The 14,432-nt window shown below is 42.8% G+C and overlaps 1 protein-coding gene across 3 annotated transcripts in view; it reads left to right on the plus strand.

Moving 5' to 3' along the window:
- The window catches only part of MNAT1 (MNAT1 component of CDK activating kinase), a 188,868-nt gene that overhangs the window by 47,356 nt on the left and 127,080 nt on the right, over nt 1-14,432 (plus strand). For all 3 annotated transcript variants that reach the window (XM_045017188.1, XM_045017189.1, XM_045017187.1), the window contains exons 2-3: nt 4,727-4,879; nt 6,363-6,436. In XM_045017188.1, coding sequence (XP_044873123.1) covers nt 4,727-4,879; nt 6,363-6,436 — 227 coding nt within the window. The remainder of the gene's footprint in view (nt 1-4,726; nt 4,880-6,362; nt 6,437-14,432) is intronic.

Raw genomic sequence — 14,432 nt, forward strand, 5'->3', positions numbered from 1 at the left:
GAATTCATCCTTCTTAAACATGGGAGACCAGAGCTGCACACAGTATTCCAGATGAGGTCTCACCAGTACCTTGTATAATGGTACTAACACCTCCTTATCTCTACTGGAAATACCTCGCCTGATGCATCCCAAGACCTTTTTTCACAGCCATATCACATTGGCGGCTCATAGTCATCCTGTGATCAACCAATACTCCGAGGTCCTTCTTCTCCTGCTGGGCCAGGTTAACCAGTTAAACAATATAATTTTAATTGTTTAACCAGTTAACTTTTTAAACGGATATTTACACCTCTAATATATCCAGACCTCTCCAGGAGAGTGGTTTGAAAGGGTTGATAAGGGAGGAAGTACATTAGCATCCCCCCTCCTTACTAAGGAAGATACATACGATGCCACAATAACACATACACAGTTGCGTTTTAATACAGTTTACCCCAAAGGTATTAACTCTAATTCCATAAAGTTTATCTTCATTCCTTTACAGTTAATTCATGATATTGCAGAATGTTGTCGGTCTGTCACACTTCTCAGCGTAATTATAGAGTGGGCCCTTTTATAAGCATGAGATAGATGTTCATTTAACATTTGGCATGTCTGAAGGGGGATAAAAAGTTGTTAGTACATTTTGCCAGTATTCTACAAATGTTGGTTGACCTTTGTAATGATAATTGAGTCTTGCTGATCTTCTACTGTAAAGAGTCCAGGTCTCTTGTAGACGTTTGTGTGACCTATTTTTAGGTGAAATTAGTAACTCCTTTCCCCACTGCCTATCCACCCAGATACCCTATTGGATGACTCCTCCCAATTAAGAAAGTGTTTTTTACGACGCACACAAATGTAAACTTAAATAAAATATTGTGACAGCGAATGATACTCTAATTCATAGTTTTCTTTGACATCTTCTGAATTAAGACCAGAGTTCACAATTTCACATCTATTTTCTATTTGGTTAAGCATCACATGTCACTGTCAAATGCATCATTATTCAGGGTCCAGTTCCCACTGAGATCATTAGGAATTATGCCATTGACTTGTATGGGAGCATGATCCAAGTCTGAACAAATGTACAGTCCTGATTTAAGCAGCAATCCATAAGCTCTGTTATTATTAGGCTAAATTAGTTCCCTGAAGTCCTGACAAAGGACCCAATTCAGCAAAGCCCTTAAGCACTGACTTCAATGGGGAGTTAAGCATACGCTTAAGGGCTTTACTGAATTGGGGCCAAAAATGCCTGTCCTGATTAAGCAGAGTAACTGATACACAAAGGCTAAGTGACTTGCCATTTGCTAAATGGAGTTGTCAAAAGGTGGGCACGTAAGGGAATGCTACACTAGCTGGTATTATTATTACTGCTGAATAGATGCATGGTACATTTGTCTGAATCTGCGTAGCCTATTGATGACCCTCCTTGGGACAACTCTGTGATGTCATCTTAGGCCCTGATCCTACAATGTGCAGCTAGGGTGACCACCCATCCCGAAATGGGTTGGACAGTCCTGAAATACAGAGTTCAAGTCCCAGTCCTGGGCTGAATGACTCTGGGACAGCACTTGTCCTGGATTCCCTGTGGCGCTGCTCTGTGCTTGCCCGAGGCTCAGGGGTGGCACCAGCCTCTTGCCGGTGGGATAGGAGAGGAACTGAGGTTGGCCTTCGCCCCCTCCCCCTTGCTCCATCTCCTAGTCCTCCCCCTACCCCCTGGCCAGGCCAGAATCTGGAGCCAGGCAGTAGTGAGAGCTGCCCAGGGAGTCTGGGCTGCTGTGGAGAGCCCTGGACCTTCCACCTGCCATGGGTGGTGTGCCTCGGGGGTGGAGACATGGGACTGGGGCTGCTCTTGGGCCCCTCGGCCCCCTGCCCAGGGCAGGTGGAGAGTCCGGGACTCCCCACAGCAGCACAGGCTCCCTGGGCGGCTCTTAACCCGGTCCGGCTTCCGGCCTGGCCAGGGGGTGGGGCCTTGGAGGGGAGGGCACAGAGCGGGCAGCATCTCCTGCATGTGTCCTGCTTTTGCCTTTGAAAAGGTGGTCACCCTGTGTGCAACACCTGATCTGACTGCTGTGCCTGTAGAGAACTCCAGTGGGACTCCATGTGGATGCAGCAGTTCGTCTGCATGTTGCAGGATCAAGGTCTTGGATTATAAACTTTTTGGGGCAGAAACCGTATTTTCTTTTCCTGTTTGTACAACACCTAGCACCGCAGGGCCCTAATCAGGATCAGGGCCTGTGTGCACTTTCCAAATGTAATTAATCCCCTCTTTCCTGCAGCCTGTCCTTGTCTTATAAATGTGTTCTTTGGGTTTAGTGGTACACAAAGAGATCAAAGAGAACTAGTCAGATGGGATCTCAGAAGATTTTCTTTTCTTTTAATAAAACAAGAATATTATTGAGATCAAACGTGTCTGTGATCAATTGTTGAGAAGGTGGCCAGATCTCCCTTTGCTTGAGGGCATGTATGGCTGATCAGTGTAGAGTTTCAACTCTATGTAGTCATTCTCTGGGATAGTGAGGATACTGCTGTTGGGCAGGAGATTTTTGCCTGCTCAGTGCCAAATTCTGCCCTTAAAGTCCCTTGTAACCCCTACTGAATTCAAAAGGGGTTGCATATAAGTAATGGAGGGCAGGATTTGGTGTGTGAGGGAAATGGTAACTTGACTACATGAAATGGAATTCCCAGCTAGAGGTGTCCTGTCGCCCTTTTGGTATGGACAGATATTTTCTAGCTTTCAAGAGACACTGGTCCCAATTTGGGAAAGCACTAGTGTGCTTGCTTAAGTGCTTTCCCAGGTAAGGATGCTTTCCAGTATCGGGTCTAGTTTGAACTTGAAATCTAGCCAATTCGGGGGGAGGGAGGATGTTCCGCTGCTTCAGGTATTACTGTGTTTGCACAGTGCCTGGCACTGTAGGGTCCTGTTCTCAGTTTGTCCCTAGTCAATACTATAATAAAAACAACAGCGCCTGGGTCAGCTTGCAGATCTTTGTAGCTTTGCAGTCTTGTTTTCCTAATTTAAAAATAAAATCTGCCCCCTTCCCCCACCCTCTCTTCTGCACCAGGTGATGTAGTGAGAGACCCACAGAAACAAAATTCACTGCCTTAAACCAAGGAAACAATGAAACTGTCTATACACATTGGGTTGTCACATGCACAAAGTAAACAGTGGTAAAAAGAGCGTTTCCTTCCCACCGTCTTTCTATTATTTCAGTTATGGGTGTTGATTGTAAATGATAGTAGGCAAAACAGTTTGAACAGAAGCTTAATTTTTGAGCTGACAATCCCCGTAGCTCATCATTTTTTTTTTCTGGTCTAATGTGCTAAAAAGTTTTTTTGTTTGTTTGTTTTTGTTTTTTTTCCCCTCCTTCTCTGATAAATTGTAGTGTGTGTGTGTGTGTGTGTGTGTGTGTGAAATATAAATAAGAGGAAGATTTGTTAATTGAATGGAGTCGGCCAGTGTTTAAGATAGCATACAAGCAGAATGACAAAGTAACATCAGAGCAAATAATTACAATTGCAGTGTTCTGCAATTTCAAATCTTAAATGAAGGCAGAATAAAATTGGGTTGCTCTAGCCTGCTTTGCCTCAATAAGTAATGGAACCAGTCTGCTCAGCGGGATGGAAGTTTTGTTTCAAGATCCTTCACAACTGTCTCAGTATTTCTCTTAACTCTCTAATCATTTGCCTGGCAGGCTGAGATTAGGAAGAGACAGGGAAGCTTGGCCATTAGTACACAACTGTTTCATGGCTTTAATGTACCGAAGATATAAATAGCGCGTGCTCGCTCGCTCACTCACTCAACAATAGGACATGACTGCAACAGGTGTTGTCCTGTGCTAGTATTTTGCATGATATGAGTACCCAAATACATCTCGAATTTTGTATTGGTTTCCATGGCCTGTGTGTGATCTTCTTTTGTTGTTAAATGTTAGTTGACATTTAACAAGTGACAGTTATAAACGAAGATACTTGTTAATGTGGTAGAAATAAACATTCTTTTAGGGGCGGGGAAGGGGGATGCCGCTTCTGTGTACAATATATTTATGTGCAGTGCTCTGAATTTATGAGCAGAAAAAATAAGGGGACTCTAACACTGGGTATTGGTAATAACGGGACATAGAATCTCTTGAATGTGGTTGAGTCTGGTTTGAATCTAGCTCAGGCCCAGAGTGACAGAATTGTTACAGTACTATCTGTAGTCGCTGGGAGGGCTAGGGCCAGATTGTGATACCTTATTGTCTGGCTATACAGAAAGGGGGACAGGAGACATTTGTTACAAGTTTAAGCAGGCTACAACTTCGTTATCAGATGTCTGAGACTATCCTTCAGATAAAAGTGTACAGTGCAGTTAACCCCTGGGGGTTTCTGCCAGCTCCCCTTCTTTTTCCATCCAGGTCACCCCACTTTGCAGTGAGGATGCAGGCTACCTGGCATTCTCAGCAAAGAGGCCAAGTGGTTTAAACAGGGAGAATAAATGCCTCACTCCCTGGAGAAGGCTTCCTTAGACCAGACCAACATAGGGAAACTTGCATTGCCATTGCTGGTGCTCTTGGGTACTTTGAATGGAGGCCGTTTGTTTCTAGTGATGTTAAGCTGTCACCTTTCATGAGCACAGAGTGTTTCCTTGCTCTCACTCTCATTCACACAAAATTAAAAATAATGTGCAAATAATAAACAGGGAAAAGACTTACCTTGCAGTTACTGTTAAGCATCACTCTTTCATGTAACTCATTTTTCTCTTCAGATGCGAGAGTTGTGTGGAGCTGCTGTTCGTCCGGGGGGCTGGAAACTGTCAGGAGTGTGATACGCCGTTGCGGAAGAGCAACTTCAGAGTGCAGCTCTTTGAAGACCCTGCCATTGACAAGGAGGTGGAAATTCGCAAGAAAGTATTGAAAGTGTGAGTATCGTAGTTCAGAAAACTAAATTTAAAATGGACTTCAGTTATTTCCATCTTCAAAAAAGGAGTTATTTTTGCCAATGGGAGTATGTGTAGGGATCTAAAGATTCAGATATCTTAATTTTGTTTTGTTTTGCTTTGAAGGTTTTAAGTGTCTAATTTTTATTTTAAAAAATGAATTGACTTGCTCTGCAAGCCATGTAGCTGGCTGACTTCGTTAGGAACGGAGGCTCAACATGACCTTGAGGGGTCTTTGCTTTCCTAACTAGATCCACTGTATGTAATGTGGGGGGTGTTGTGTTTGCCTCCTTGAAAAGGGTTGACCTTCCAAACTGAATTGGCTCTAGAGCGCGAGGACAATAGTTGCTTTGTCCTTCTGAGGTGAATCAGTGAGTGGATCAAGGAACAGGAGCCTGGTTGTTGTTGCATTTGGACCTATCTTTTGAACCATGGAGTTTGAAGATGTGAGGGTCCCACAAATGAAGACTGGGGCTGGACCCTGTAAGGTGGGAGGGTTCCAGAGCTCCGGCTTTATTCTGAGCCCAGATGTCTGCACAGGAATGAAATGCCCCCCACAGCCTGACCCTCTCAAGCCTGAGTCGGCTGGCACTGGTCAGCCGTGGGTTTTTCTTGTCTGTGTAGACATTTCCTTAAAGTCTTCTGTGCTTTTCATACAAGTGTTGGTAAGGAATCTGTCTGTCAAAAACATCTCCTGAATCTTTTTTGTTGTATTATTACAGACATATTTGCTGACAGGTATTTTGAAATAAAATTACCAAAATAATTGAAAACGGCATGATAATATTGTTACTTTATTATATTATGCACAGAATTTTTAGGTTTTTTGGTGCAGGATTCCCTCTGGAGTAAAATTTCTTGTTCTCTCACCTTTACTGTTGAAAACTGTTTTTGTCAGATATAAAGGATTGTGTGAAAGTTATTGACGCTGGAGAGATGAATCCCACAACGTTTTATGTTTGTTGCATGAATAACTTTTGTCTGTCCCTCATTTTGGGTCATTGTTGTGTCCCACATGTGAGCTTTGAGACGTGTGGGTGCCTGGGCTCAAATACGGTGGGACTTATTGGCTGTACCAGAGCTGGACACAGAGCCAAACTGCATTCTCTTCAGCCATTTCCCCGAGGAGTTGAGGTGGTTATTTTCCAACTGAAAGTACTCCTAGTAAGTCTGCCCTTTTTTTAGTAGTGTCCGAGGAGCTAATTTGGAATTGGTACACTCTAGCCTATGCCTCCACTTCTTTGCAGCCCCAGAAATGTGGTAAAGACTCAGATGCAGCACTGGTTCAGACAGTGGTGGCCTCTTCACTTGGGGATGGGCAATCCTAGTTCACTTTAAAGGAGCCATATTGTATTCTGATAATAATGATCCTTGGCCATATATAGCATGTATGAAACGAGCACAATGTTGAATTAAACTGCCATCTCGGTGCATTATGCCAACACTGGTTTCTCGTCTCTCTCAGATACAATAAAAGAGAAGATGACTTTCCCAGTCTAACGGAATATAATGATTTCCTGGAAGAAGTAGAAGAAATTGGTAAGTCTTAATGTTTGCATTTTTGATGTGCTGTGCTCAGGAGACCACAGGCTTTTATCTTCTGACTGCCTAAGAGAATATCAAAGCTGCATTTCTTTAATAGGATTTATCATGGTATCTGATGTTTATCTGATTACTTTCTCCTTACATTTTTAATCATATTTGTCCAATTGGGGGACATATCTAAGTGATAAACATTTTATCTGCAAGAGAAAAACTATGATACTTAGAGGAAGTGGTGTTTTATTGCTGGAAAGGAAGGGCACACAGGGCATTGGTGGTGCTCCAATAGAAAAGATTAAACAAAGAAGAAAAATTCAAATTCTTCTTATATGCCTCTGTTAGCTTTATTTACCATGACAGCAGCCATATGGTGTCTTTCATCATTTTGCTTCTGTGAGTACAGTAGTTGGAAGCTGCTTTGAAGCAGATGACCTTACATACCACTGTGGCAGCATTTTATGTTGCTACGCGGGAGAGGGAGGTTTAGGAGCAGACGCTGAACTCTTTCTCCTTGGATTTGCTGAAGCAGAGACTTGCCCTTTGAGGGAGGAATTTGTTTGTATTGGAGTTCATTTTCCGCTTTTTTAGAGTTACTCAGGATTTATGGCAGGGTGATGGAGTCTGCATAGACAAAAATAGAAGTGTTCAAAGGAGTCGCTCTTAAATTGTTTGTTTTTTGGGGAGGACTGAAGGAGCTGGGTGCTTTCAGGGAAGGCAGTGATTGAGGTTTAAAAGAAAACGCGGTGAAGGTGATCTTGCTCTCTTTTAACTCTTCAGCAAAGAAGAGTAAGCATTCCTTTGAACTTTGTTGGTATTAGCTTCAGAGAGTTGCATTCCCCACCTTTGCAGCTATAAGTTGCATGTTGTGTTATTGTTGGCATCAGAAGGTTGAAGTTGGAGAGCTAATGTGTTTGGCTGTGAAACTTCAGATATAGCCAGGCAGGCCAAAGCCTTTGGGACAGGTAGGTAGAGTCTGAGTGTGAGTGTGGAGGAGGTTCTAGCAACTTGGACAGATTGATGAAATGATGCTGGGAGAATCTATTTTGTGCTTGTGAAACGGAAAAGAATATTTTGTAGCATTTTGCCATAGGCTTCCATCTCATTATTGCTATTACCATGGCTTGAAACATCCATTCGCCTGAGGCGAATGGAAAGCTTGGCTGAGTGGATGGGAGTATGTGCACCATCGAGTTTTTCTCCAGAGTTTAAGATTGTATTTATATTTCTAGCTCTCATGGTTGATGTTAAATTGCCAAATAGGAACCAAGTGCAAATCGGTACCATGCTACAGGTTCTGCATGGCGGACTGGCCCCTGTATTACACATGGCAGTTACTGTTGACTGCTGATACAGCAGATTAGGAAGCTGGTGTAGGTGGAAGCAGAAATTGACCTTCCGTTGAGGTTTGAATAGATTTTATATGGTAGAGGTCAAACGTGAGTTGAAGTTCAGCTTCACCTTACTCTGGATGTCTGGTAAATTAAAAGTAAATAAATAAAAGCCATAAGACCTAAAATAAAAATGTGGTTTATAGAACAAAATATATAAAACATGTAGAAATGTCTGTGTCTGCAGCCCCTGGGACATTTTGTTGCTGTTTTCCCAGTAATTGTTTCTTTGGAGTTCAACTTGAGCACATGCCATTTACAGTGTGTTCTCTCATTAGATGTGATCTATAACCTTATTTGAAAGATTCATTTCCCCTTCACATGAAGCCTATTATGCTTAGTCATTTTCCTTTATTTTTTTAAATAGAAAGATCAGGGAGAACACTGGTGATATAGCAACAAACATAAACATTATGGTACTAACCTGCCAGTATTTCCATTTTCTTTCTTTTTACACGCACGCACACACACTTTGAAGTGGTTTAGAATTGACCATTTAAAAGATGTCAAGTGCCCGGAAAAATCAGTTTGACAATTTCTAGAATATTGTAAACACTTAATTGTCATTAACACCAGGAAAAAATGAATGGGGTAAATTCTGCTTTGGGTCAGCTGGGCACAACACTCATTGAAATCAATGGGACATACCCGTGCCTCACAAAGAGCAGGAATAAGCCTTACAAAGAACACTGCCACAAGTACAACAATGTGAGCCAGACCCTTTTTATATGCTCCTTACTCTTTGCCCTTCCGTATCGCTTCTTAAACTATTTTTTTAAACTTAGTTCTGAGCTCCTTGAGCCAGGGACTACTGTCTTAGGATGTGCGTATGCAGTACTTACCACAGTATGGTCCTGATCCGTGAGTAGGGCCTCTAGGCATTACTACCATACACATAGTTAATAATAATTACTGCTTTTTAAAGCATACAGTATAGTCAAGTGGGAAAAAGTGACTACTGTTCATGTGCCCTATGGGTAAGAACTTATCTTTCTACTTTTCAAAGCCTTTTTTATGGTAACCATTGTGTAGTGACTTGTGTTCATGCCAAAATTACTATCTAGTGGGTGCTTACTGGATGTAAAGAACTAATGCCTGTGACTTTTTACCTGTTTTCCCTGTGGTTCACATCAACTTCATTTAACAAAGGAAACAACACAATGCAGAGGCATGCAGCTCTCTCAAAATGTAAAAGACGACAAAGATATGGAGAGGTTTTGCACCTGCCCCAGCTAAAATGCCCCTTGTTTGACCTGATGGGGATAAGTAATTGGAAATAATTGTAACTGTGCAAGCCCTTTTTAAAAAAAATTTTTTACAGTAAAAAGAGAACTAAGCTGGAACATCCATAATTCATAATTTCCAATTTAGGGTTTTCCAGATGGATTATTGATTTTTCCACCCTCCCCCTAAAAGAGGGTATGGGCAGAAGAGGTTGGGACATTTTGCCATCTTCAGTTGATGCTGAAAGCAGTGTTTTAGGGGGAGGTGGTAGAGCATGGACAATCGGCTTCGTTCTGAAGCTCTGTGCCTTCAGCATTCATCTCTCTGCCACTCCCAGTCTCTAAGTGGCAATGAGCATTATGATAACTGCTCAGAAGCAGAGGTTGGAAATGATGGGGTAGGAAAAGTGGTGTTTGTGCTACACCAATGCTTACCAGTAAATTTTTAACTTAATTATAGCTGTCTTACACCAGTAATATCTACATTAAGCACTAAGGCTATGTGTATAATATATCGCAGGATAACGATTTACAATTTTATTTTATTTTTTTAAGATCTATTGGCTAATTAATGGACCTGAGAATTAGGAAAGTGCTAACCTGTAGGAGAAATATTCATTGACCTCTTTTATTTTATTGGTAAGGCAGCACAATAAATCAATTTTTACCTTATTAGGAAGTAGGAAAGAAAATCTTGACTACATCCCAGCTGATAACATAAACTTCATTATAAAGTACATTGACCGTCTGTTGTCAGATTCTTTTGTGACACTTTGGTTGTTTTATAAAGTCATGTGATTCTAGTTCTGCAGTTTTTATTTTAATCCATTCAGGTTAAATCTTGTTCCTGATTCTACAGTCATGGGTGGCCCCAGTGCAGGAGAATCCATGCATTTCCCTTGTGGATAAGAGCTGGGCACATGGACTGGGGTTCTTGCAGGTAGTCCATGTATCTAGTTGCCTGTTTCGATCTGCTTCAGCAAGAACTCCTTATGCCCCAGAATGGAAGGGGTTGGGGTTGGGCTGGTGAATCATGGCTGCATATGTCCTCCAGCCATTCTCCCTCACAGGAGAATCTTGCTTGAATATTTCTCAATGGGAAGAATTCTTTCTAGCAACCATAGCTATCTGCGTTAAAAGAAACACTAATTAGCAAGAGAAGGCTCAAAGTTGGTAATGTCTTCAATAGAAGATGAGAGATTTTGATGATGCTGATTTAAACACCAGTGATGAATTTATTTACCATAAACAATGCTGCTTTCCCAGACCTGTGATTGTTCCAGATGCCTTTAGGGTTTGTCTCAAAGGTTAATTTTAAATTCCATAATAAACTAGCAGATTGTTATTCCTTTTGTTATGAGATTATTTTTAAAAATGCTACTAATTAGAGATTATCTCACTCTGTCAAGGCTGGATTTCAGGAAATCTGTGGAGTTTTGCCTAAATAGAATTAAACGTTTCAGAAAATACAATAGGCTTCTTGTTGTGTTTCAACAGCTGTCTAAAGGCAGGTCAAACCAGCCAATGTGAGATGAATAAGGAAGTAAATAATTCTCGTATACAAATCGGCTTCTGTGTCTTTACGTTTTTCAGGCCCATTATGTGAGCTTATATTATGCTTCAGAATAGAAAGTAATAAGACTGGCTTCCCTTTGAAATCTTTGCAGAATAGCCATCTGCCTTGCTAGTCATGTTCATATTTTTTTGTCACTGATTTTTAGCTAGGACTAATGTAGGATTCCTGGTCTTAACTCTTTGCTTGTTGGTTTGAAACTTTTTTTTAAATGTTGCTATTAAAATTTAAAAAATTTGCCCCTGTCTCTCAAAACCCAAAACAGGCCAAATTCTACAGACCATATCTGAGTAACACTCCTTACTGAGGTCAATTTAAATTCTATGGAATTTGGCTCAACCATCAATATGGTGACATCATATTTTAAATGCTCGTGGTTGAAGTATTGTTTATTCTATGGCTTATGTTCACCAGTCCTCAAATATCAGCTGTTATTCACAGACCAAGAATAATTCTATTAAATACCCTTAACAAAAAGGAGCATGCCAGCCTGCTAAGCTAGGTTGTTGTAATTGAATAGCGAAAATATATATATATTTTTTAAAACTTTGGTTAGGAAGTAGTTAAATCTTCTAAAACCACTATCAGACTATGTATGCTATTAAGCCTAGTTTTGGCTAGGTAATGACCAGCAAAGAAAGCTCTACATCCAAGAGTTTAGCTTGCATACTTGCCAGTGTAGGTTTTATAATATAGGTTAGACCAAATCTAACTCTTTTTAATGTTTTAAACTTTGATGTCTAGACATTTTGGGGGAGTTGAGAGAAGGTGCTGGGAGGTGCTGTGATGAGGCAAGGAAGTGAATCTGTTTGCGGCCTGTGGCCTGCTTACCTACCTACTGAGAATTGTGATTTGGTCCTCAGTTGAAACCTGATTTCTCCCCCCGCTCCCCCCGCAACCTGCTTTACCCATTGCCAGTTCCCGACTGCTTCCTCAGGCTAGGCACTGGAAAAAGGGTAGTGATTCAACAGTGAGGTGGCAAAATTACTCAAGGTAGTTAAGTCCAAAGCAGACTTCAAAGAGTTACAGAGGGATCTCACAAAACTGGGTGACTGGTGTGAGCGGTGGGTATCATAGGCTGGGGGGGCTGTGCCTCCCCAAACAGCCAGGATTGGCTCCGCCCTCAGTTCCCATCCTGATTCTCGTGCTGTAAATTGGCTCTTCCCATGTGCTGTGGCCCCAGCTTGGGCTGGCACTGTGGCCATGCCACCCTCCCTCCCGGCGCTCCGGGGCAGGGGCGGCTCTAGGATTTCCGCCGCCCCAAGCAGGGCGGGACGCCGCGGGGGGGCGCTCTGGTGGTCGCCGGTCCCGCGGCTCCGGGGGACCTCCCGCAGATGTGCCTGTGGAGGGTCTGCTGGTCCCGCGGCTCTGGTGGACCTCCCGCAGGCATGCCTGTGGATGCTCCACCGGAGCCGTGGGACCAGCAGACCCTCCACAGGCACGTCTGCGGGAGGTCCCCCGGAGCCGCCTGCCGCCCTCCCGCGGGACGCCGCCCCAAGCGCGCGCTTGGCACGCTGGGGTCTGGAGCCGTCCCTGCTCCGGGGACTGGGACCGTGCCGTCTGCCTGCCCGCCTTTCCTCCCAGCACTAGTCTGGGACAGGGGCCGGCGGCCGCAGTGGGGGGTGGATGTGCTGAAGGGGCAGGACCTTGGGCAGAAAGTCAGGGCTGGGGGATAGCCTTTCCAAGCCAGTAGTTCACATGCTGCTGATGGTGACTCGGCAACAAAATAGTTGATGAAATTCAGTGTTGATAAATGCAAAGTAAGGCACATTGGAAAACATAATCCCAATTGTACATACAAAATGATGGGGTCTAAATTAGCTGTTACCACTCAAGAAAGAGATCTTGGAGTCATTGTGGATAGTGCTCTGAAAACATCTGCTTAACATGCAGCAGCAATGAAAAAAGCTAACAGAAGGTTAGGAACCATTAGGAAAGGGATAGATAATCAGACAGAAAATATCATCATAATGCCACTATATAAATCCATGGTACGCCCACATCTTGGATACTGTTGCAGACCTGGTTGCCCCATATCAAAACAATCTATTAGAATTGGAAAAGGTACAGAGAGGGCAAGAAAAATTATTAGGAATATGGAACAGCTTCCATATGGGGGAGATTAAAAAGACTGGGACTTTTCAGCTTGGAGAAGAGACGACTAAGTGGGGATATGATAGCGTTCTATAAAATCATGACTGGTGTGGAGAAAGTAAATATGGAAGTGTTATTTACTCCTTCTCATAACACAAGAATGAGGGGTCACCCAATGAAATTTAATAGGCAGCAGGTTTAAAAGAAACAAAAGAGGAAGTATTTCTTCACACAACGGACAGTCAACCTGTGGACCTCATTAGGTGGGAATGTTGTGAAGGTCAAAACTATAAGTGTGTTAAAAAAAGATAAGTTAATGGAGGATAGGTCCATCGATGGCTATTAGCCAGGATGGTCAGGGATGCAACCTCATGCTCTGAGTGTCCCTAGTGTCTGTTTTCCAGAAGCTGGGAGTGGACGACAGGATGGATCATTCAATTGCCTGTTCTGTTAATTCCCACTGAAGCACCTGGCATTGGCCACTGTTGGATACTGGGCTAAATGGATCATTGGTCTGACCCAGTATGGTTTTTTTTTTTTTTTTTTTTTTTAATGCTCCTATGGTATGAGGAGGGTGCAGAGGAACGTGCTGGGAGCCCAGAGAGGTCCTATGCAGGGAGCTGCTGCTTACAGCTCGGGGGAAGATAGCTTGTGAGAGACCTATTCTGACACCTTGTTTTGGGTCTGGGTGAGGAAGTAGAAGAAAGAATCTGATGTTCTGTTCAGTGGGGGCAGAAGGAGAGAGGAGTGATTGGTGTCTAACCTACTCAGTTACAGGGGCTCTAAGGGCCGATTGTGGATTTGGAATGGCTTCAGAAGATAAAGTAAGAGTGTGTGTGCGTGTGTGTGTGAGAGAGATTTATTCTGCCTTCCCCACCCTTGTGGTCCGACAGTGAATGTTTTTGAACCATGCAGATATGAAGTTTGTCAGCATGCTTGTCAGGACCTGTTCAGCCTATCATGGTTCAGTTTGAAAAAAACTCTCCAAACAGCCACGTTTTGTAAAACCCAGTTTAGAAAGTCATCCAGCAGTGAGGTTATAGAGGAATACCCCTGCTGCTCAGGTGACCAAAGGCATTTGGCTTCTCATCTTCTACCTCCGCATGCACCTGAGGTGTACCTGCGTATCCTGCTAGGGCACTGTACCTCTGTCATGTGCTTTTTTTTTTTTTTTCCTTGTGTCATCATAGGTTTAGAGAGCTGTTGTGTTGGATTTAAATTGTAGGAAGTTCTGACGCTCACATGCAGCTACTTCCATTGCAGGGCTCTGATCAGAAATGTGGTTGCACTCCAGCATTTTCACATGATGGTTCTTTTCAGCCACTGTGCCCAAATGTCTAACAGCTTGTCAGTTGGAAGCTACAGGTTGGAAAGCTGGAGGTCAAAACAAGATTAAAATAACCAGTTTTCTTGAGGAAACGTTGCTACAATAAACATTGCGTAGCTAAAATAGTACAGTTATTCCCTGCACCTTTTTTTTTTAATTCTAAGATTTCAGAGCAATGTAATGTTGAAAAACGCTGTCTCTTTTGGGAGAGAGCAGCGTAAAAAATGAAAATCCATGTTGAGCAACCTCCCTCAAAACACAAGGGCCTAGCTTTCAAAGGTAGAGAGCATTCACTATTTACTTGTATTAAAACAACATCTAGTGGCCCCAGCTGAGGTCAAGGGTCCATTGTGCTAGGTGCTGTAGGTGCTCAGAATAAGGGATAGTC

The sequence above is a fragment of the Mauremys mutica genome, chromosome 4, assembly GCF_020497125.1.
Source record: "Mauremys mutica isolate MM-2020 ecotype Southern chromosome 4, ASM2049712v1, whole genome shotgun sequence".
In the NCBI taxonomy this organism is placed as follows: domain Eukaryota; kingdom Metazoa; phylum Chordata; order Testudines; family Geoemydidae; genus Mauremys; species Mauremys mutica.